Here is a 25,695-nt window from a genome sequence, read left to right as displayed (position 1 = left end):
GCTGCTTTAATGTGATGATATCTATGTAGTTGGAAAATCTGCTTTAATGTGATGATATCTATGTAGTTGGAACCAGCTGCTTTAATGTGATGATATCTATGTAGTTGGAACCAGCTGCTTTAATGTGATGATATCTATGTAGTGGAACCAGCTGCTTTAATGTGATGATATCTATGTAGTTGGAACCAGCTGCTTTAATGTGATGATATCTATGTAGTTGGAAAATCTGCTTTAATGTGATGATATCTATGTAGTTGGAACCAGCTGCTTTGATGTGATGATATCTATGTAGTTGGAACCAGCTGCTTTAATGTGATGATATCTATGTAGTTGGAACCAGCTTTTTTAATTTGATGATATCTATGTAGTGGAACAGCTGCTTTAATGTGATGATATCTATGAAGTTGGAACCAGCTGCTTTAATGTGATGATATCTATGTAGTTGGAACCAGCTGCTTTGATGTGATGATATCTATGTAGTTGGAACCAGCTGCTTTAATGTGATGATATCTATGTAGTGGAACCAGCTGCTTTAATGTGATGATATCTATGTATTTGGAACCAGCTGCTTTAATGTGATGATATCTATGTAGTTGGAACCAGCTGCTTTAATGTGATGATATCTATGTAGTTGGAACCAGCTGCTTTAATGTGATGATATCTATGAAGTGGAACAGCTGCTTTAATGTGATGATATCAATGTAGTTGGAACCAGCTGCTTTAATGTGATGATATCTATGTAGTTGGAACCAACTGCTTTAATGTGATGATATCAATGTAGTGGAACAGCTGCTTTAATGTGATAATATCTATGTAGTTGGAACCAGCTGCTTTAATTTGATGATATCTATGTAGTGGAACAGCTGCTTTAATGTGATGATATCTATGTAGTTGGAACCAGCTGCTTTAATGTGATGATATCTATGTAGTTGCGACCAGCTGCTTTGATGTGATGATATCTATGTAGTTGGAACCAGCTGCTTTAATGTGATGATATCTATGTAGTTGGAAACAGCTGCTTTAATGTGATGATATCTATGTAGTTGGAACAGCTGCTTTAATGTGATGATATCTATGTAGTTGGAACCAGCTGCTTTGATGTGATGATATCTATGTAGTTGGAACAGCTGCTTTAATGTGATGATATCTATGTAGTTGGAAACAGCTGCTTTAATGTGATGATATCTATGTAGTTGGAACAGCTGCTTTAATGTGATCATATCTGTGTAGTTGGAACCAGCTGCTTTAATGTGTTGATATTTATGTAGTTGGAACAGCTGCTTTAATGTGATGATATCTATGTAGTTGGAACAGCTGCTTTAATGTGATGATATCTATGTAGTTGCGACCAGCTGCTTTAATGCGATGATATCTATGTAGTTGGAACAGCTGCTTTAATGTGATGATATCTATGTATTTGGAACCAGCTGCTTTAATGTGATGATATCTATGTAGTTGGAACAAGCTGCTTTAATGTGATGATATCTATGTAGTTGGAACAAGCTGCTTTAATGTGATGATATCTATGTAGTTGGAACTAGCTGCTTTAATGAGATGATATCTATGTAGTTGGAACCAGCTGCTTTGATGTGATGATATCTATGTAGTTGGAACCAGCTGCTTTGATGTGATGATATCTATGTAGTTGGAACCAGCTGCTTTAATGTGATGATATCTATGTAGTTGGAACCAGCTGCTTTAATGTGATGATATCTATGTAGTTGGAACTAGCTGCTTTAATGAGATGATATCTATGTAGTTGGAACCAGCTGCTTTGATGTGATGATATCTATGTAGTTGGAACCAGCTGCTTTAATGTGATGATATCTATGTAGTTGGAACCAGCTGCTTTAATGTGATGATATCTATGTAGTTGGAACTAGCTGCTTTAATGAGATGATATCTATGTAGTTGGAACCAGCTGCTTTGATGTGATGATATCTATGTAGTTGGAACCAGCTGCTTTTCAACTACGCACTCCAGTTAGAGCTTCTTAACTCCCCTCCTTCAGAGCCAACGAGGTCAAAATCTGTCCTGTTGCCCCTGAACAAGGCAGTTAACCCACTGTTACCCGGTAGGCTGTCATTGTAAATAAGAATTTGTTCTTAACTGACTTGCCTAGTTAAATAAAGGTTCAATATTTTTCTTTTTTTTAAAGTTAGATCAGTGATTACTTCAAGGAAAGGAGTTAAGAAGGAATCATTTGTGAAGTGTAGGGAAGGAAGGGAGTTGAGTGTAACGTCTGCTTCCAACTCACACTCTCAAACACATAGATCCCCTGAACGCAGCTCTCCTTCCAGATTCCAATCACCTGAACTCTGATCACCTGTTCACACCTGTATGTCATTATCACACACTATTTAGTTCAGTTTTTTGCACCCCATCACTGTGAGGTATTGTTTGTTTTGTGACACACTTCTATTTGGAGCGCTGGTTTTCCCGTAATTTAATCCTCCTGTGTATGATAGTTTTTGCCTGCCTCACTAACGACTCATTTTTCCTATTCCCTGCCTGAACTAAGCCTATCGGATTTCCTGTTATCAACCTATTGCCTGATCTCCCGGGCAATGTTACTATCATTTTCCCTGCCTGTACTTTACCTTGTTGGACCCCTGTGTATGACCTTCTGCCTGTCCCTGGACCCAGCTACCTGCCTCCTCCTGTGTATGACCTTCTGCCTGTCCCTGGACCCAGCTACCTGCCTCCTCCTGTGTATGACCTTCTGCCTGCCCCTGGACCCAGCTACCTGCCTCCTCCTGTGTATGACCTTCTGCCTGTCCCTGGACCCAGCTACCTGCCTCCTCCTGTGTATGACCTTCTGCCTGTCCCTGGACCCAGCTACCTGCCTCCTCCTGTGTATGACCTTCTGCCTGTCCCTGGACCCAGCTACCTGCCTCCTCCTGTGTATGACCTTCTGCCTGTCCCTGGACCCAGCTACCTGCCTCCTCCTGTGTATGACCTTCTGCCTGTCCCTGGACCCAGCTACCTGCCTCCTCCTGTGTATGACCTTCTGCCTGTCCCTGGACCCAGCTACCTGCCTCCTCCTGTGGTCCTTTACAATAAACACCTGCTGTGCCCTGCGCTTGAAACCAGCTCTCTGTCTCCCATCGTGCTCATTACAATGAGATGGAATCATTTGTGAAGTGTTGGAAAGGAGAGAGTTAAATAAGGAATCATTTGTGAAGTGTTGGCTTGAGGCCCATCTTCTCAGACTTACTGGAAGTACTTTTCCCTTCTCTCTCACCGTTCCAGAGTGTGTGTTTTTTGAGTGTGTTTTCCAGAGTGTATTCAGTGTTTTTTCAGGGTCATTATTTCTCTGCTACATGTCTGAGCACTGGGCACGGTTCACTGGGCACGGTTCACTGGGCACGGTTCACTGGGTACGGTTCACTGGGTACGGTTCACTGGATATGGTTCACTGGGTACGGTTCACTGGATATGGTTCACTGGGCACGGTTCACTGGGTACGGTTCACTGGGTACGGTTCACTGGGTACGGTTCACTGGATACGGTTCACTGGGCACGGTTCACTGGGTACGGTTCACTGGGCACGGTTCACTGGGCACGGTTCACTGGGTACGGTTCACTGGGTACGGTTCACTGGGTACGGTTCACTGGATACGGTTCACTGGGTACGGTTCACTGGGTACGGTTCACTGGGTACGGTTCACTGGGTACGGTTCACTGGGTACGGTTCACTGGGTACGGTTCACTGGATACGGTTCACTGGGCACGGTTCACTGGGTACGGTTCACTGGGCACGGTTCACTGGGCACGGTTCACTGGGTACGGTTCACTGGGTACGGTTCACTGGGTACGGTTCACTGGATACGGTTCACTGGATATGGTTCACTGGGCACGGTTCACTGGATACGGTTCACTGGATACGGTTCACTGGGTACGGTTCACTGGGTACGGTTCACTGGGTACGGTTCACTGGGTACGGTTCACTGGGTACGGTTCACTGGGTACGGTTCACTGGGTACGGTTCACTGGGTACGGTTCACTGGATATGGTTCACTGGATATGGTTCACTGGATATGGTTCACTGATGTCCTGCCAAATGCCGCTCTTTAATGGATGAACAACTTGGCAGCGCCGTGCAGTACCTGTTAGTGTGTGTGTATGTGGTTGGGTGTGTGTGTGTGTACCTGTTTGCCACTGTGTTAACCGGCATTCATGAGAACCAAAAGCCGGGGTGTGTGTGTGTGTGTGTGTGTGTGTGTGTGTGTGTGTGTGTGTGTGTGTGTGTGAGATTAGTGTTTTGGGGTGAGACAGGAAGGAACAGGTCACGGGACAAGGTAATCTCAGGCCTCTTCACACACACCGACACACACATATACACTATCCCTCTTTACCACCCCCCTCTCACCCTCCTCACCTACATTCCAGCCAGCATTACTGCAGCAGGCCTCAGCAGCTGGACAGCTAGGATGTGTTGTCTCAGTAAACTACCTAGTCACCGGGTCAGTAAATCATGGGACTGGGCTGGCTCTGTGTGGTTTGGTAAAATGACTGTGTGTGTGTGTGTCTGTGATCACCAGGGGTCTTGGACTCTACTAAGGTTTAGTACCAGGAAGTGACTGGCATCGCCCTGACAACCCTTAACCCATGACCCCTCTTAATCCCGCCCAGCAGTAGCTACAGGTCCAGAATCAGATTACCTCCCACCTCTGCCCATCCAGCTTCCCTTTACCCCGCTTTAGGGTACATCTCAACTGGCACCCTATTCTCTACATCGTGCACTACTTAGCCTTATGGGTTCTAGTCTAAAGTAGTACACTATATATGGATTAAATCAAATCAAGTCACATTTTATTAGTCACGAATACAACAGGTATAGTAGACCTTACAGTGAAACGCTGACTTACAAGCCCTTAACCAACAATGCAGTTTTAAGAAAAATAAGTGTTAAGTAAAAAATAACAAATAATTAAAGAGCAGCAGTAAAATAACAGTAGAGAGGCTATATATTTATTTATTTAACCTTTATTTAACTAGGCAAGGGGGTACCAGTTAGTCGACGTAATTGAGGTAATATGTACATGTTTATGTAGGTAGAGTTAAAGTGACTATGCATAGATAATAAACAGAGAGTAGCAGCAGGGTAAAAGAGGAGTCTGGGTAGCCCTTTGATTAGCTGCTCAGGAGTCTCATGACTGGGGTAGAAACTGTTAACTTATCCTCTGCAGCAGAGGTAACTTTGGGTCTTCCTTTCCTGTGGCGGTCCTCATGAGAGCCATTTTCATCTTAACACTTGATGGTTTTTGTAACTGCACTTGAAGAAACTTTCAAAGTACTTGATATTTTCCAGAATGACTCTACTTCATGTCTTAAAGTAATGATCGACTGTCATTTTGTATTTGAGCTGTTCTTGCCATAATATGGACTTGGTCATTTACCAAATAGGGCTATCTTCTGTATACCACCCCTACATTGTCACAACACAACTGATTGGCTCAAATGCATTAAGAAGGAAAGAAATTCCACAAATTCCACAAGACACACCTGTTAATTGAAATGCATTCCAGGTGACTACCTCATTAAGCTGGTTGAGAGAATGCCAAGAGTATGCAAAGCTGCCATCAAGGTAAAGGGTGGCTACTTTGAAGAATCTCAAATATAAAATATATTTTTATTTGTTTAACACTGTCACGTCCTGACCATAGAGAGCTCTTATTTTCTATGGTAGAGTAGGTCAGGGCGTGACTGGAGGGGTTTATCTACTTTATTTATTTCTATGTTGTTTTGGTTCTATTTTCTTTTTTCTATGTTGGGATTTTTGTATGATCCCCAATTAGAGGCAGCTGGTCATCGTTGTCTCTAATTGGGGATCATATTTAAGTAGTTGTTTTTCCCACCTGTGTTTGTGGGAGATTATTTTGAGTCAGTGCATGTTGCACCTCTTTCGTCACGGTTTGTGTTTTGTTTGTAGTTTATTGTTTGTTTTGCAAAGTTTTAAATTTAAATAAAAGATGTGGAACGATACCCACGCTGCGATTTGGTCTCCTTCCTACAACGAACGTGAAAGAATCTCCCACCACCAGAGGACCAAGCTGCGTGGCCAGGAGTGGACATGGGATGAGATCCTGAACGGCAAGGGGCCCTGGACGCAGATTGGGCAATATCGCCGTCCAAGGGAGGAGATAGAGGCAGCAAAAGCAGAACGGCGACGATACGAGGAATTAGCACGGCAACGACGGAAACCCGAGAGGCAGCTCCAAAAAAATGTTTTGGCGGAAGCACACGGGGAGATTGGCGGAGTCAGGGTTTAGACCTGAGCCAACTCCCCGTGCTTACAGTGGGGAGCGTGTGACCAGTCAGGCACCGTGTTATGCGGTGATGCGCACTGTATCTCCAGTGCGCATTCATAGCCCGGTGCGCACTGTGCCTGCGCCCCGCATTTGCCGGGTTAAAGTGAGCATTCAGCCAGGAAGGGTTGTGCCGGCTCAGCGCTCCTGGTCTCCAGTACGCCTCCTCGGTCCAGGATATCCTGCGCCAGCTCTACGCACTGTGTCGCCAGTGCACATTCACAGCCCAGTTCGTCCTGTGCCTCCTCCTCGCACTCTTCCTGAAGTGCGTGTCCTGAGTCCAGTACGTCCTGTGCCTGCTCCCTGCACTCGTCCTGAAGTACGTGTCACTAGTCCGGTGCCACCTGTACCAGTCCCACGCATCAGGCCTCCAGAGCGCCTCCCCAGTCTAGTACGTCATGTGCCTGCTCCTCGCACTCGCCCTGAAGTGCGTGTCAACAGTCTGGTGCCATCTGTCCCGGCTCCACGCACCAGGCCTCCAGTGCGCCTTCCCGTTCAAGAGCTTCCGGCGACAGTTCCCAGTCCGGAGCTTCCGGCGACAGTTTCACAGTCCGGAGCTTCCGGCGACGTTTCACAGTCCGGAGCTTCCGGCGACGTTTCACAGTCCGGAGCTTCCGGCGACGTTTCACAGTCCGGAGCTTCAGGCGACGGCCCACAGTCCGGAGCTTCAGGCGACGTTTCACAGTCCGGAACCTCCTGAGACGGCCCACAGTCCGGAACCTCCTGAGACGGCCCACAGTCCGGAACCTCCTGAGACGGCCCACAGTCCGGAACCTCCTGAGACGGCCCACAGTCCGGAACCTCCTGAGACGGCCCACAGTCCGGAACCTCCTGAGACGGCCCACAGTCCGGAGCCTCCAGCGACGGTCCCCAGTCCTGAGCCTGCACCGATGCTGGCGGGTTCGCAGGATGAGAGGGTTCTTCGTCCTGCACCAGTGCCGCCTCCTATGCTGCCGAACCCACAGGATGAAAGGGTTCTTCGTTCCGCACCAGAACCGCCTCCGATGCGGGAGGATCCGCGGGATGAGAAGGTTCTTCGTCCTGCACCAGAGCCGCCACCAACACTAGACACCCCCCCAACCCTCCCTTTTGGTTTCAGGTTTTGCGGCCGGAGTCCGCACCTTTGGGGTGGGGGGGTACTGTCACGTCCTGACCATAGAGAGCTCTTATATTCTATGGTAGAATAGGTCAGGGCGTGACTGTGGGGGTTTATCTGGTTTATTTATTTCTATGTTGGGATTTTTGTATGATCCCCAATTAGAGGCAGCTGGTCATCTTTGTCTTTAATTGGGGATCATATTTAAGTAGTTGTTTTTCCCACCTGTGTTTGTGGGAGATTATTTTGAGTTAGTGCATGTTGCACCTCTTTCGTCACGGTTTGTGTTTTGTTTGTAGTTTATTGTTTGATTTGCAAAGTTTCACATTTAAATAAAAGATGTGGAACGATACCCACGCTGCACTTTGGTCTCCTTCCTACGACGAACGTGACAAACACTTTTTTGGTTACTACATGATTCCATATGTGTTATTTAATAGTTTTGATGTCTTCACGATTAATCTACAATGTAGAAAATTGTCATTCTCAGTTGGTAGAGCATGGTGTTTGCAATGCCAGCATGGTGTGTGCAACGCCAGGTTTGTGGGTTCGATTCCCACGGGGGGCCAGTACAAACATTTTTAAAAAATGTAAAAAAAATAATGAAATGTATGCATTCACTAGTGTAAGTCGCTCTAGATAAGAGCGTCTGCTAAATGACTAAAATGTAAATGTAAATGAATGAGTAGTTGTTCCAAAATGTTACTGGTACTGTATGTATAGTGTAATCTAGAGCCAAGCGTTTTGATTTTAAATTGCATGGTTATCCTGCTATTGACACACTTGTTGAATTATGCAAGAGAAAGTGACAAAACAAAATGAATTAGCCAGTCTAGACAGGTAAGTGCAGGTAGCAAGTTTTTGGGTCCTGTTCCACCACTATGTAAATGTATTCATGTCTGCAAATATACCCTTCATAAATTATTCATACCCCTTGACTTTTTCCACATTTTGTTGTGTTAAATCCTGTGTTACAACCTGAATTCAAAATGGATTAAATATATTTTTCTCATCCATCCGTAATGCAAATGTATTGAAAATGAAATACAGAAATATCTAATTTACATATGTAAGTATTCACACCCCTGAGTCAATACTTTGTAGAAGCACCTATGGCAGCGATTAGAGTCGTTCCGGGTAAATCTCTAAGAGCTTTCCAGCTATCCACACCTGGATTGTGCAATGACCCATTATTATTTTCTGTCAAATTGGTTGTTGATCATTGCTAGACAATCATTTTCAGGTCTTGCCATAGATTTTCAAGAATATTTAAGTCACTAGGCCACTCAGTAACATTCAATGTCTTCTTGGTAAACAACTCCAGTGTAGATTTGGTCTTGTGTTTTAGGTTATTGTGTTTTAGGTAACCTCCCAGTGTCTGGTAGAAAGCAGACTGAACCAGGGGATTTCCTCTAGGATTTTGCCATTTCTTATCTCCATTCAGTTGATCTTTTGTCTTGAAAAACTCCCCAGTCCTTAACGATTACAAGCATACCCATAACATGATGCAGCCCCCACTATGCTTGAAAATATGGCCAGTGGTACTCAGTAATGTATTGGATTTGCCCCAAACATAGCACTTTGTATTTAGGACAAAAAGTGAATTGCTTTATCCACATTATTTGCAGTATTACTATAGTGCTTTATTGCAAACAGGATGCATGTTTTGGAATATTTATATTCTGTACAAACTTCCTTCGTTTTACTCTGTTAATTAGGTTAGTATTGTGGAGTAACTACAATATTGTTGATCCATCATCAGTTTTCTCCTATCACTGCCATTAAACTCGAACTGTTTTAAAGTCACCATTGGTCTCATAGTGAAATCTCTGAGCGGTTTCCTTCCTCTCCGTCAACTGAGTTAGGAAGGACGCCTGTATCTTTGTAGTGTCTGGGTGTATTGATACACCATCCAAAGTGTGACTAATAACTTCACCATGTTCAAAGGGATATTCAATGTCTACTTTTTTTAAATGGTTACCCATCTACCATTAGGTGCCCTTCTTTGCGAGGCATTGGAAAACCTCCCTCGTCTTTGTGGTTGAATCTGTGTTTGAAGTTCACTGCTCAACTGAGGGACCTTACAGATAATTATAGGTGTGGGGGTACAGAGATGAGGAAGTCATTCAAAACTCATGTTAAACACTATTATTGCACACAGAGTGAGTCAATTCAACTTATTATGTGACTTTTTAAGCACATTTTTACTCCTAAATTTATTTAGGCGTTTCCATAACAACGAGGTTGAATACTCAAGACATTTCAGCACTACATCTTTAATTAATCTGTAAAAATTCCGGGAAAAAAAATTCCACTTTGACATGGTGGGATATTTGGTCATTGACCCCCCCAGAAAATCACAATTTAATCCATTTTAAATTCAGCCTGTAACAACACAATGTTGAAAAAGTTAAGGGGTGTGAATACTTTCTGAAGGCACTGTATACGGTATATGCAAATAAGGCACATATAATATTCTTTATCTTATCACAAAGTATAAAAACAATACCTGATATAACATGAGAGCATTAGAATAAGACATTTCTTTGAAATTTTACCAAAAAATGTCAACCGGATTTTCCACCAAAATGCCAGAACGCCTTTCCTTATTTGTCCGTGCCAGTACAATGTTTTTTTACGTGCTATAATTCAGTTAATATCTGCTGGATTTAAAAACATTATAAAAGTTTCCAGTATTGTCCAACATTGTCCAACTGTTGCATTTATTCTAATTGTTTTTTAAACCTTTGAACAATCTTGATGAACATTTGCTACTTCTACCCTGAGTCACATGTTTCCCCCTGCCTGGGGGACATAAATGTGATTGAACAGGTTACTAATTGGACTGGGCACAAGACAGAACAGCCCTAGATGCTCAGCTACAGCCACAGCAGTCAACACCACAATGGCTCCCTGTCAACAAATTGAATTTGAATCCACACCACACAGAGGTGAAAGAATGTATGTTGGCAATGGTTCTAAAAGAGATAGTTGAGGAGAAAGAACGAGTGTTTGAGCTGGTTCTAAAATAGATAGTTGAGGAGAAAGATGGATTGTTTGAGCTGGTTCTAAAAGAGATAGTTGAGTTGAAGACAGAGTTTGTTGTATCTCTCCATTCAAATTAACATGGCCACCAAACAAACAGGCAAAGTGAAATGATCTGAAACATCTGGTGGATAGGAGAAGACTGGACGATTTGGCCTCCGGAAAGACAGAGAAAGACAGGGAGAGAGAGAAAGCGAGAGAGAGAGAGAGAGTGTGTACATGCGTGCCTGTGTTCTGAGTCTGTGAGCTCATCAAAGAGATGAGTCCACAGCAGTAGAGAGAGATGTAGCCTTGTGTGTTGTTGTAACTAAGGGGGTAGCCTAGCCTAGCTTAGCTTAGCCTAGCCTAGCCTGGCCTGCTACCAAACCCCTGATCTGTTTACTCTTTAGCTATTAGCATCACGCTAGCAGAGACTAATATTTGCTAGCGATTTTAAATCAGCAAACCTCATTAGGTTTAGCCTGGCTATGCTTATTAGGTTTAGGAAGAAGGACTGTCATCTATCAATTAAGGAATAGCAGGGTCAACAGTCTTGGTTGACCCGATAAACTGATCTAAGGCCAGTTTTACATCTCACCTCCTATTGATTAAATCGAATCAAATTTTATTGGTCACATATTAGCAGATGTTAATGCGAGTGTGGCCAAATGCTTATGCTTCTAGTTCCAACAGTGCAGCAGTATCTAACAAGCAATCTAACAATTCCCAACAACTACCTAATACACATGGATGAGCGATGGCCGAGCGGCATAGGCAAGGTGCAATAGATGGTATAAAATACAGTATATACAGTGAGGGAAAAAAGTATTTGATCCCCTGCTGATTTTGTACGTTTGCCCACTGACAAAGAAATGATCAGTCTATAATTTTAATGGTAGGTTTATTTGAACAGTGAGAAAAATCCAGAAAAACGCATGTCAAAAATGTTAGAAATTGATTTGCATTTTAATGAGGGAAATAGTATTTGACCCCTCTTCAAAACATGACTTAGTACTTGGTGGCAAAACCCTTGTTGGCAATCACAGAGGTCAGACGTTTCTTGTAGTTGGCCACCAGGTTTGCACACATCTTAGGAGGGATTTTATCCCACTCCTCTTTGCAGATCTTCCCCAAGTCATTAAGGTTTCGAGGCTGACGTTTGGCAACTCGAACCTTCAGCTCCCTCCACAGATTTTCTATGGGATTAAGGTCTGGAGACTGGCTAGGCCACTCCAGGACCTTAATGTGCTTCTTCTTGAGCCACTCCTTTGTTGCCTTGGCCGTGTGTTTTGGGTCATTGTCATGCTGGAATACCCATCCACGACCCATTTTCAATGCCCTGGCTGAGGGAAGGAGGATCTCTCCCAAGATTTGACGGTACATGGCCCCGTCCATCGTCCCTTTGATGCGGTGAAGTTGTCCTGTCCCCTTAGCAGAAAAACACCCCCAAAGCATAATGTTTCCACCTCCATGTTTGACAGTGGGGATGGTGTTCTTGCGATCATAGGCAGCATTCCTCCTCCTCCAAACACGGCGAGTTGAGTTGATGCCAAAGAGCTCCATTTTGGTCGCATCTGACCACAACACTTTCACCCAGTTGTCCTCTGAATCATTCAGATGTTCATTGGCAAACTTCAGATGGGCATGTATATGTATTCTTGAGCAGGGGGACCTTGCGGGCGCTGCAGGATTTCAGTCCTTCACGGCGTAGTGTGTTACCAATTGTTTTCTTGGTGACTATGGTCCCAGCTGCCTTGAAATCATTGACAAGATCCTCCCGTGTAGTTCTGGGCTGATTCCTCACTGTTCTCATGATCATTGCAACTCCACGAGGTGAGATCTTGCATGGAGCCCCAGGCCGAGGGAGATTGACAGTTCTTTTGTGTTTCTTCCATCTGCAAATAATCGCACCAACTGTTGTTACCTTCTCACCAAGCTGCTTGGCGATGGTCTTGTAGCCCATTCCAGCCTTGTGTAGGTCTACAATCTTGTCCCTGACATCCTTGGAGAGCTCTTTGGTCTTGGCCATGGTGGAGAGTTTGGAATCTGATTGATTGATTGCTTCTGTGGACAGGTGTTTTTTATACAGGTAACAAACTGAGATTAGGAGCACTCCTTTTAAGTGTGCTCCTAATCTCAGCTCGTTACCTGTATAAAAGACACCTGGGAGCCAGAAATCTGTCTGATTGAGAGGGGTCAAATACTTATTTCCCTCATTAAAACCTGTTGGGGATAGGGGGCAGTATTTGCACGGCCAGATAAAAAACGTACCCGATTTAATCTGGTTACTACTCCTGCCCAGTATAGAATATGCATATAATTAGTAGATTTGGATAGAAAACACTAACGTTTCTAAAACTGTTTGAATGGTGTCTGTGAGTATAACAGAACTCATATGGCAGTCAAAACCCTGAGACAAATCCTAACAGGAAGTGGAAATCTGATGTGTGGAATCACTTTCAAGCCTTTGCCATTGAAACACACAGGGACTTATTAATCATTTAGAACTTCCTAAGGCTTCCACTAGATGTCAACAGTCTTTACAAAGTGGTTTGAGTCTTCTATGGTAGAAACTGACCCAAAGAGAGGCTTGGGAAGTTGGTCACAGGGGGAGGGCCATTTACTACTATGACGCGGGCGCCCATGAGAACCCTTTTGTTCCGAAACGTTTAGTAAGACAATGCAATCGTCCGCCTTGAATATTATTGAAGCTCCGGTTGAAAAAGGCCCTAAAGATTTATGTTATACAACGTTTGACATGTTTGAACGAACGTAAATATATATTTTTTGCACATTCGTGACGACAAGTCCCGCGCGCTTCAGTACATTATAAGTAGCCTTCGGAACGCGCTAACAAGAAGGAACTATTGGGACATAAATTATTCACTTTTTCAAACAAAACTACATTTGTTGTGGACCTGGGATTACTGGAAGTGCCTTCTGATGAAGATAATCAAAGGTAAGGGAATATTTACAATAGTATATTTGATTTTAGATGGTTCCAAGATGGCGCTAACATGTATCGCCTAGCCTATTTTTCTGAGCATACCACGTCGTTTATTGCAAAGTGTGATTTCCCAGTAAAGTTATTTTTAAATCTGGCAATGTGGTTGCATTCACGAGATGTTAATCTATAATTCTTTGAATGACAATATTACATTTTAACAATGTTTTCGAATAGTAATTTTGTAAATTGTAGTGCTGTTTCACCGGAAGCATTTGAGGGAAAATATTTTCTGAACGTCACGCGCCGATGTAAAATGCTGTTTTTATATTTAAATATGAACTTTATCGAACAAAAAAATGCATGTATTGTGTAACATGATGTCCTGGGAGTGTCATCTGATGAAGATTGTCAAAGGTTAGTGCTGCATTTAGCTGTGTTTTGGGTATTTGTGATGTATGCTAGTTGCTTTGAAAATGGCAGTGTGATTTTTTTGGGCAGGGTACTCTCCTAACATAATCTAATGTTTTGCTATCGCTCTAAAGCCTTTTTGAAATCGGACAACGTGGTTCGATTCAGGAGAGGTGTATCTATAAAATGGTGAAAAATAGTCATATGTTTGAGAAATTGAAGTTATAGCATTGTTATGACGTTGGCCTGTGGGTAAGGTTTATGACCTCCCCCATAAATACCTTTCTCCCTTCCCCTCTCTTACTGACCCTACTGAAGGACTGCTGTCCTGTTAAATATAGAGAGTCTGGGAACATCAAACAAATGGGGAAAGGAACCATATTTTGGTAATAAAACCAGTTGGAAATATGCTTGATAACGTAATGAGTATGGAGGTCAGTTCGCTGTTATCTGGGACATTATGACTGATGACAGGACGACATAAACTGTACCTGAGAAAGTATACACCCTCTAGTTATCAGAGTAACATGGAATTGTTATGCAATTGAAATGTTTGATATTGAAATTGTTTGTTAGGAGATTAAATGTAATTTTAGCTTCCAAATGAGAGATTTGGGTTTTCATAAGGAAAGTGCCCTGCTTGATCAGTGGCCCACCCCTGTGAAGAGGAGGGGTTATAAACGATGAAACACATCCTTCCCCCCTCTCCACTATATAAGCCTTTGACGAAAAGATAACCAGGTAGTTCCAGTACGTGAGGTCTGCAGCCTCTACGTTAGAAGGACACATGTCAAGAACAGAACTAAGCCAACCTTGGCGTGAGCTATTGTATGAACTGGTATGAACTTTGAGCTTATTCACTACAGAAGTGATACTTCCTAGCCGTTGAGTTAGCAGCTGCCGCTGTCGACGTGGGCTAGGAAAGGACGGACGACGGATCCAGTCTAACAAACAGACGAAGATACCACCACGTATCCAATTTACCACCAGAGACATTGTTCCGAGTACAGGAAGATCTGTTGGCCAACCCGGCCAGCATCTACGACCAATCTACCGAAGCGCAGCTCAGAGTAAATATTTATTGCATTTTCCTTTTCCAAATGGGCGGTAATTTAGAATGCATAAGATAATGTATTTACGATAGCATAGCTGCTGTTTCTTTGTTCCTAAATCTTCCCGCTCTTTCATTCAAGCCCAACCCCCTTTCCTTTGTGTAACCAGGTTCCGTCCACCAGGACGTTTTCTGTATGACATCATTATTCTGTGTATATGTAATTCTGTGTGATTAGTTTAGGTATTTAGTAAATAAATAATTAAACCCAATTTTGTATTTCTGATTCAACTTGTTAGCCAGGGTTCGTGAAGATAACCAAGAATTTACAACTTTCATTATGAGACTGAAAATAAGATAAGGGTTAATATTGACTGCTATCGATGTAAAATATTACTAAGTATTTTAAGAATTTATTCGGAAGATAACGGCTCTATAAACGTTCTTCCGTGGTGCATCGACTTTCTAGATAATTACATTTACATGATTAGCTTAATCAGGTAATATTAATTACAGAGAAATCATTTTATAAGTTAGCATGTCATATCACTTAATCCGGCATAGCCAAAGACACGACAGCATATAGAGGTATTTGTATTTCGCGTGATGCGATTCCACTGGCTGTTGAAGCGTCCCATGTTCCCAGACAGGTTAAAATGCAAATCAATTTATAACATTTTTGACATGTGTTTTTGTGGATTTTTTTGTTATTATTCTGTCTCTCACTGTTCAAATAAACCATTAAAATTATAGACTGATCATTTCTTTGTCAGTGGGCAAACGTACAAAATCAGCAGGGGATCAAATACTTTTTTCCCCCACTGTAGGTTTAGCGCAATGGCTGGAAGCAAACTGCCTTCATACTGGACATAAAAAAGCTCACACACACACACACACACACTACTACAACACACACACACTACTAAAACACACACACACACACACACACACACACACACTACAACACACACACACACACACACACACACACACACACACACACTACAACACACATAGCGTAAATACAGACACACACAGTGTCAAACTGTTCTGCCAGCTCAGCCTAACCCAGAGGAAACAGGGGAGTGCTGTTCCACTGTGACACCTAACCCAGAGGAAACAGGGGGGTGCTGTTCCACTGTGACACCTAACCCAGAGGAAACAGGGGAGTGCTGTTCCACTGTGACACCTAACCTAGAGCAATCAGGGGAGTGCTGTTCCACTGAGACACCTAACCTAGAGCAAACAGGGGAGTGCTGTTCCACTGTGACACCTAACCCAGAGCAAACAGGGGAGTGCTGTTCCACTGTGACACCTAACCCAGAGCAAACAGGGGAGTGCTGTTCCACTGTGACACCTAACCCAGAGGAAACAGGGGAGTGCTATTCCACTGTGACACCTAACCTAGAGGAAACAGGGGAGTGCTGTTCCACTGTGACACCTAACCCAGAGCAAACAGGGGAGTGCTGTTCCACTGTGACACCTAACCCAGAGGAAACAGGAGAGTGCTGTTCCACTGTGACACCTAACCCAGAGGAAACAGGGGGGTGCTGTTCCACTGTGACACCTAACCCAGAGGAAACAGGGGAGTGCTGTTCCACTGTGACACCTAACCCAGAGGAAACAGGGGAGTGCTGTTCCACTGTGACACCTAACCCAGAGGAAACAGGGGAGTGCTGTTCCACTGTGACACCTAACCCAGAGCAAACAGGGGAATGCTGTTCCACTGTGACACCTAACCCAGAGGAAACAGGGGAGTGCTGTTCCACTGTGACACCTAACCCAGAGCAAACAGGGGAGTGCTGTTCCACTGTGACACCTAACCCAGAGGAAACAGGGGAGTGCTGTTCCACTGTGACACCTAACCCAGAGCAAACAGGGGAGTGCTGTTCCACTGAGACACCTAACCTAGAGCAAACAGGGGAGTGCTGTTCCACTGTGACACCTAACCCAGAGCAAACAGGGGAGTGCTGTTCCACTGTGACACCTAACCCAGAGCAAACAGGGGAGTGCTGTTCCACTGTGACACCTAACCCAGAGGAAACAGGGGAGTGCTATTCCACTGTGACACCTAACCTAGAGGAAACAGGGGAGTGCTGTTCCACTGTGACACCTAACCCAGAGCAAACAGGGGAGTGCTGTTCCACTGTGACACCTAACCCAGAGGAAACAGGAGAGTGCTGTTCCACTGTGACACCTAACCCAGAGGAAACAGGGGGGTGCTGTTCCACTGTGACACCTAACCCAGAGGAAACAGGGGAGTGCTGTTCCACTGTGACACCTAACCCAGAGGAAACAGGGGAGTGCTGTTCCACTGTGACACCTAACCCAGAGGAAACAGGGGAGTGCTGTTCCACTGTGACACCTAACCCAGAGCAAACAGGGGAATGCTGTTCCACTGTGACACCTAACCCAGAGGAAACAGGGGAGTGCTGTTCCACTGTGACACCTAACCCAGAGCAAACAGGGGAGTGCTGTTCCACTGTGACACCTAACCCAGAGGAAACAGGGGAGTGCTGTTCCACTGTGACACCTAACCCAGAGCAAACAGGGGAGTGCTGTTCCACTGAGACACCTAACCTAGAGCAAACAGGGGAGTGCTGTTCCACTGTGACACCTAACCCAGAGCAAACAGGGGAGTGCTGTTCCACTGTGACACCTAACCCAGAGGAAACAGGGGAGTGCTGTTCCACTGTGACACCTAACCCAGAGGAAACAGGGGAGTGCTATTCCACTGTGACACCTAACCTAGAGGAAACAATGGAGTGCTGTTCCACTGTGACACCTAACCCAGAGCAAACAGGGGAGTGCTGTTCCACTGTGACACCTAACCCAGAGGAAACAGGAGAGTGCTGTTCCACTGTGACACCTAACCCAGAGGAAACAGGGGGGTGCTGTTCCACTGTGACACCTAACCCAGAGGAAACAGGGGAGTGCTATTCCACTGTGACACCTAACCTAGAGGAAACAGGGGAGTGCTGTTCCACTGTGACACCTAACCCAGAGCAAACAGGGGAGTGCTGTTCCACTGTGACACCTAACCCAGAGGAAACAGGAGAGTGCTGTTCCACTGTGACACCTAACCCAGAGGAAACAGGGGGGTGCTGTTCCACTGTGACACCTAACCCAGAGGAAACAGGGGAGTGCTGTTCCACTGTGACACCTAACCCAGAGGAAACAGGGGAGTGCTATTCCACTGTGACACCTAACCTAGAGGAAACAGGGGAGTGCTGTTCCACTGTGACACCTAACCCAGAGCAAACAGGGGAGTGCTGTTCCACTGTGACACCTAACCCAGAGGAAACAGGAGAGTGCTGTTCCACTGTGACACCTAACCCAGAGGAAACAGGGGGGTGCTGTTCCACTGTGACACCTAACCCAGAGGAAACAGGGGAGTGCTATTCCACTGTGACACCTAACCTAGAGGAAACAGGGGAGTGCTGTTCCACTGTGACACCTAACCCAGAGCAAACAGGGGAGTGCTGTTCCACTGTGACACCTAACCCAGAGGAAACAGGAGAGTGCTGTTCCACTGTGACACCTAACCCAGAGGAAACAGGGGGGTGCTGTTCCACTGTGACACCTAACCCAGAGGAAACAGGGGAGTGCTGTTCCACTGTGACACCTAACCCAGAGGAAACAGGGGAGTGCTGTTCCACTGTGACACCTAACCCAGAGGAAACAGGGGAGTGCTGTTCCACTGTGACACCTAACCCAGAGCAAACAGGGGAATGCTGTTCCACTGTGACACCTAACCCAGAGGAAACAGGGGAGTGCTGTTCCACTGTGACACCTAACCCAGAGCAAACAGGGGAGTGCTGTTCCACTGTGACACCTAACCCAGAGGAAACAGGGGAGTGCTGTTCCACTGTGACACCTAACCCAGAGCAAACAGGGGAGTGCTGTTCCACTGAGACACCTAACCTAGAGCAAACAGGGGAGTGCTGTTCCACTGTGACACCTAACCCAGAGCAAACAGGGGAGTGCTGTTCCACTGTGACACCTAACCCAGAGGAAACAGGGGAGTGCTGTTCCACTGTGACACCTAACCCAGAGGAAACAGGGGAGTGCTATTCCACTGTGACACCTAACCTAGAGGAAACAGGGGAGTGCTGTTCCACTGTGACACCTAACCCAGAGCAAACAGGGGAGTGCTGTTCCACTGTGACACCTAACCCAGAGGAAACAGGAGAGTGCTGTTCCACTGTGACACCTAACCCAGAGGAAACAGGGGGGTGCTGTTCCACTGTGACACCTAACCCAGAGGAAACAGGGGAGTGCTGTTCCACTGTGACACCTAACCCAGAGGAAACAGGGGAGTGCTGTTCCACTGTGACACCTAACCCAGAGGAAACAGGGGAGTGCTGTTCCACTGTGACACCTAACCCAGAGCAAACAGGGGAATGCTGTTCCACTGTGACACCTAACCCAGAGGAAACAGGGGAGTGCTGTTCCACTGTGACACCTAACCCAGAGCAAACAGGGGAGTGCTGTTCCACTGTGACACCTAACCCAGAGGAAACAGGGGAGTGCTGTTCCACTGTGACACCTAACCCAGAGCAAACAGGGGAGTGCTGTTCCACTGTGACACCTAACCCAGAGCAAACAGGGGAGTGCTGTTCCACTGTGACACCTAACCCAGAGGAAACAGGGGAGTGCTGTTCCACTGTGACACCTAACCCAGAGCAAACAGGGGAGTGCTGTTCCACTGTGACACCTAACCCAGAGGAAACAGGGGAGTGCTGTTCCTCTGTGACACCTAACCCAGAGGAAACAGGGGAGTGCTGTTCCACTGTGACACCTAACCCAGAGGAAACAGGGGAGTGCTGTTCCACTGTGACACCTAACCTAGAGCAAACAGGGGAGTGCTGTTCCACTGTGACACCTAACCTAGAGGAAACAGTAGAGTGCTGTTCCACTGTGACACCTAACCCAGAGCAAACAGGGGAGTGCTGTTCCACTGTGACACCTAACCTACAGGAAACAGGGGAGTGCTGTTCCACTGTGACACCTAACCCAGAGGAAACAGGGGAGTGCTGTTCCACTGTGACACCTAACCCAGAGGAAACAGGGGAGTGCTGTTCTACTGTGACAACTAACCCAGAGGAAACAGGCGAGTGCTGTTCCACTGTGACACCTAACCCAGAGCAAACAGGGGAGTGCTGTTCCACTGTGACACCTAACCCAGAGCAAACAGGGGAGTGCTGTTCCACTGTGACACCTAACCCAGAGCAAACAGGGGAGTGCTGTTCCACTGTGACACCTAACCCAGAGGAAACAGGGGAGTGCTGTTCCACTGTGACACCTAACCCAGAGGAAACAGGGGAGTGCTGTTCCACTGTGACACCTAACCCAGAGGAAACAGGGGAGTGCTGTTCCACTGTGACACCTAACCCAGAGGAAACAGGGGAGTGCTGTTCCTCTGTGACACCTAACCCAGAGGAAACAGGGGAGTGCTGTTCCACTGTGACACCTAACCCAGAGGAAACAGGGGAGTGCTGTTCCACTGTGACACCTAACCCAGAGGAAGCAGGGGAGTGCTGTTCCTCTGTGACACTGTTTTCCTGTTGTTACACACAGGAACACACACAGAAACACTACAACACACACTACAACACACACTACAATACACATGTAATCACTGACTATATCACAGGCCAGCCAGAGGCTAAGCTAATTTGTTTATCGCCTCAAATCAACACCTGTCTAAACTGAGCCCAGGAATGAAGAGAGAGAAAGAGAGATAGATAGAGAGGAGAGAGACAGAGAGATAGAGAGGAGAGAGACAGAGAGAGAGGAGAGAGACAAGAGAGACAGAGAGAGAGGAGAGACAGAGAGGAGAGACAGAGAGAGAGGAGAGACAGAGAGGAGAGACAGAGAGAGAGAGGAGAGAGAGACAGAGAAAGTTCCATAACACAACTACAGAGTGATGTGTATTATCCCATAACACAACTACAGAGTGATGTGTATTATCCCATAACACAACTACAGAGTGATGTGTATTATCCCATAACACAACTACAGAGCAGACACATAAGCGTCCATGCAGGGATGCAGTGCATCATGATCTATATATCTATCTCCTGTGCCAGAGAGGAGTCAAGACCTACTACAGCAGGTCTTGTTGATCAGGGGTAAAGTGTAGTGGTTCTGTGCTCCTACTGTGAGTTGGGGAGTTTATTTAAATAGACAAATCAGTTCAGAACAAATTCTTATTTTCAATGACAGCCTTGGAACAGTGGGTTAACTGCCTTGTTCAGGAAGAACAACAGCTTTTTATCTTGTCAGCTTGGGGATTCGATCCAGCAACCATTTTGGTTATTGACCCAACGCTCTAACCACTAGGCTACCTGCTCTAACCACTAGGCTACCTGCTGCCCCAAGTAGTGAGGTTCATGAAGTTCAACTCCTCATTAAACTACATGTTGAAGTAGCTTGGTGGTAGTTGAACTCAATTCTAATCTAGCTCCTGTTTTCAGTAGTCAATTACTGTTTTGCCACGTAGTGGTTTAACTCACTATTAGAACTAAAAACAACTTTTTAAAAAACTAAAAAATATGGGTGAAGTAGGCAATAAATTCCTTTATTTTTCTGCGTCAGATCTGCCTAATTCTCACTAGAAAAATAGTATTTGTGTTAGCTAGGTAAAGTGTTTTCAGAGTATCTTCCCCGACACCGCTGAGTTGACATAACCTGGCTCTATACCTGCTGAGACTCCCTGTACCGTCTGAGTATTACACACTAATCACACGCTACACCGACTCTGGCGGAGGGAGGAAAACATATGACTAACTGCATTTCCTCTTTATGCCTCTATCCCAAAGCCACAGCACGTTGCCCCCCAAAACGCAGTGTAAAAATCAGAGTACTTTGGAAGTAGCCTGAAGGTTAACATCAATGTGTCCCATTGACTTCAGACGACGTTTTATGTTGATTCAACTGTTTTATGTTTCGAACGTGTATTAGTCTAAGTGGGACAGACAGAGAGGCGCTTACCTTCGAAGTCTGATAAAATCCCCTCCAGGTGGTCGTTGACGGAGATATGGGACATCCTGACTGTGCGTCCTTATCAACTCTTCCGGAGATCACTGCAGCTCGATATAACGGGGTAAAAAATCTAATAATAATAGTTTATATTCAAATAAAAACGTTATTCCTTCCAAAGAAAATCCACTCGCATAACAGAAGAAAAACAACGCATCCACGGTATTGGAATAGAACTCCGCGGGTCTTGCAACCAAAAAGTTTTGTTTTTTTCTGAATTCGGCTCACATCGGAGAGAGAGCGCACAACTGTTTGCTTCAGCATATGCCTCCGTCCGTCCGTCCGTCGGTCTGTCTGTGTCAGGAGAGAGTTTGAGCGGGTCTCCGGAGATGCGCCTCCCCTCTGGTCTCCCCTGCGAGTGGAGCCCTGCCCCCTGCAGCCTGCCCTACCCTGGATGGAGGGATGGATAGAGGGAGAGAGGAAGAAGAGGGGCGGACCTCCGCCCTTCACCTAGCCCCTAGACATTGTAGGCAACACCTGGAATGGGGAGTCAGTAAAATATCTCTGGCTGCCTTCCTTCACTTTCCCCGACGGGCGACTGTGTTCTAGTGATGCGCAGTTTGGTTCATAACCCGCAGTCCCCACGGTTATATCCACGGGGCGAGCAGGTTTAGGGTCATGAAACATTGCGTGGATGAAGGGCGGGTGGGTGCCGCGTTGGGTTGAATAAAGAGACAACAATACCTTGAAAAATACAGAAATGTATAATTATTAATGCAATTCATATATATTTATATATATATAGACATGGTTGGTTGTGGCATTACTGCACAATATCTGGCATTACTGCATAAACCTAAACTTTAGGGCTTAACTGTACGCGCCAAACAGCCTATACGTGCCAATCGCCAAATGCTTTTGGGAACGGGCAGAAAACGTTAACGTCGATCCACGGAGGAAGAAAGGACATTGTCGAAGTCTAATTCAATAAGAGAAAAGCTGCGACATGGAGAGGCGAAAATAAAGAGAAGGGAAGGGCAAAAAAAATGAATGTTTGGTAAAGATTTGTTGAAGTGGTAAAAGAGGATGATGGCAGTGCCGGATATGTTAGGTGTGATGATTGTGAGGCGCTATACAAATTCAACAGTCACAAGACTGGGACTTCACATAGGCCTTCGGCACGTCAAGAGAACTTAAATGGAACTTAAATGGAAACTGAAATCTGAGAGTGTCAGAGCAGCAGGTCTCACTCTCGTTCATGATGCGCGTTTGATGTATGGTGTTTTCGTTAATTCACGCTCCGAGAGGTCAGAACACTACGAAACGGTTGGAATTTACAAACGGGCAATTTGACAATGCTCTGCATTTACGAATGACCCAGAGCGCACTCTGACACAATTTACAAGGGCACCCAAAGTCGGCTAACTTGCTAGCTACTTGCAGACACAAATGAGAGAGCACCTCACTCTGACCATTTTACGCACCCTAGCAGAGCTGGTTAGGCTGTTTTCATGTTATCCAGAGCGTTGGTGACTGTAACTGTGCTGCTGGCAACGTTTACTGACACCGGTCATATTCAGCGGATGTTAAGTGTTTATAGTAAATTCATCAGTTATTCTGCTCTCTGGCACACTCTGACATTGGAATAGATAGCCAGAGCGATTTTACGAACGCACCCTTTGAAGGTCAGCTCAGCCAATCAGAAAACCTGCCTGACCATCTTGGTAGGGGGGCCGGTCGTTACTTACTGGTCAGCCAAATGCTCAGTATAGATTATTATGGCAACAGAGAAATTGCGCAAAAGTTGTTTTTGTAAATATATATTACTAATGTTATTTATATTTTTTGAAAAGTCTACCCCAATCAATGATGGTCCGGGCCTTCTGGCATTTGTCAGAATTGCCATAAAGCCAATCCACCCAAGCCCCCAGAGACAATCAACAGGTTGGCATGACCCCTAAGAGAGATTTGGTTGCGGGTCCTCCCCAACAAGAGGACAACATTAATTTGTGGCCCCCCTTTTGACTGAGGAGAGAAAAAAGTATGTTTGACATTTTACATATTTTGGCATGAGGTGGATTGTTTTGTTGTTTAAATTGCATAACAAATGTCATGCAATTCTACCCATTTTGCCATGTTAATGATATCTGAGTGAGAGTAACTAACAAAATCAATGTGGGCCCCCTGGAGGTCAGGGCCCCCTGTAGGTCATGGCCCCTGGCCACGTGCCCTACGTGCTCGGTAGGTATCCGGCCATGATTACTACAAGTTTAGATTAACTTGTCAATAATAAAAAAAATGTGTTAGCTGACATGGCTAATTGAGTGACTGTCAGTAGGCAGGTTTCCATTGAATGAGGTTGATTAGACAAAAGTAATGTTGTAAAATATAGCAGATATAGGACGCATTATGGATGTCTCTTTCTGCATGCTGTCTTTCTGCATGCTGTCTTTCTGCATGCTGTCTTTCTGCATGCTGTCTTTATGCATGCTGTCTTTCTGCATGCTGTCTTTATGCATGCTGTCTTTCTGCATGCTGTCTTTCTGCATGCTGTCTTTATGATGATGGAAATGGTGTTTTGACGAGTCATTTTCATTGTCACCGTGTGGCTATATTCATTCCACAATTAATTCTAAATGCCTACTGCTAGCTAAATCTGTTATTTTAACTACGAAAGTAATGTCTCTTTGCAGGTCAAGGATGATCCTGACTTTCAAGAATGCCTGAATTGGGTCTCCTGAGTGGTGCAGTGGTCTAAGGCACTGCATTGCAGTGATAGGTGTTATCCCAATAGCGGTGCTAGCAGTGCCACTAGAGATCCTGGTTCGAGTCCAGGCTCTGTCGCAGCCGGCCATGACCGGGAGACCCATGGGGTGGTGCACAATTGCCTCTCCCAAGTCAGTACAGGAGTTGCAGCGATGGGACAAGACTGTAACTACCAATCGGATAGAATTATTTTTCAATGAATGCCTGAATTGCTTCACCTTGCTGTGGTTGGCTGGAAAGTTTTACCATCCAATTATTTCAGATCTACAGGAGTCCAAAGTTTTACCATGGCGACCATGGACGGTGGCAATACGTTGGCACATGAGAATTATTAGAATATGACAAATATTAGTCAATTATTACATTGTATCCATGCTGTCTTTTGCAGGCTACCTGAGACATGTGTCACGTCCTGACCATAGTAAGATGTTATTTTCTATGGTAGAGTAGGTCAGGGCGTGACAGGGGGTGTTTTGTGTTTTTCTATGTTTTCGATTTCTGTGTTCTTAGGTTCTAGTTTTTGTATTTCTATGTTGGTTTGTTTGAGATGATCCCCAATTAGAGGCAGCTGGTCCTCGTTGTCTCTAATTGGAGATCATACTTAAGTAGGGGTTTTTCTTCCTGGGTTTTGTGGGTGAATCATTTTGAGTAGTGTTTGTTTTCTCCTCTGCGTCACGGTTTGTTGTTTTGTTTATTCAGTTTATTTATGTATTGCAAAGTTTCACAGAGTAAATAAAAATATGGAACTTCACACATGCTGCACTTTGGTCCTCTCCTTATGACAGCTGTGACAACATGAAACAGATAGATAGGTGGAAAGCCATACAGGCTGTTGGACAATTTATTAATATGTAATTTGCCTAAATCAAATCAAATCTAATGTTATTGGTCACATACACGTGTTTAGCAGAGGTTATTGTGGGTGTAGTGAAATGTGTGTAGAATGGAAACAGTTCCTCTACTACATTTCTATTCAACACTGTAGTTCGTTTTTTAGGTGATGTGATGTCATTATGTCCAGCTGTTTTCATCAACACAAGATAGTTAAATGGAAATGCACCCTAGCAGGCAGTTGTACATCACTGGGGCCAAGCTTCCTGCCATCCAG

The 25,695-nt window shown here is 45.0% G+C and overlaps 1 protein-coding gene across 1 annotated transcript in view; it reads right to left on the bottom strand.

Annotated features, from left to right (window-relative positions):
- Positions 1–22,352, bottom strand: part of LOC115171990 (septin-9) — a gene marked incomplete in the record, with an annotated part of 212,274 nt that extends 189,922 nt beyond the window's left edge. The window contains 1 exon segment of the mRNA XM_029729239.1: positions 21,834–22,352. Within this exon segment, the coding sequence (XP_029585099.1) occupies positions 21,834–21,888 (55 nt within the window).
- Between the last annotated feature and the right edge of the window lie 3,343 nt (positions 22,353–25,695).

The sequence above is a fragment of the Salmo trutta genome, chromosome 32 (assembly GCF_901001165.1).
Source record: "Salmo trutta chromosome 32, fSalTru1.1, whole genome shotgun sequence".
Taxonomy (NCBI): domain Eukaryota; kingdom Metazoa; phylum Chordata; class Actinopteri; order Salmoniformes; family Salmonidae; genus Salmo; species Salmo trutta.
The sequence above is the reverse complement of the archived record's forward strand: the minus strand, read 5'-3'. Positions and strand labels throughout refer to the sequence as shown.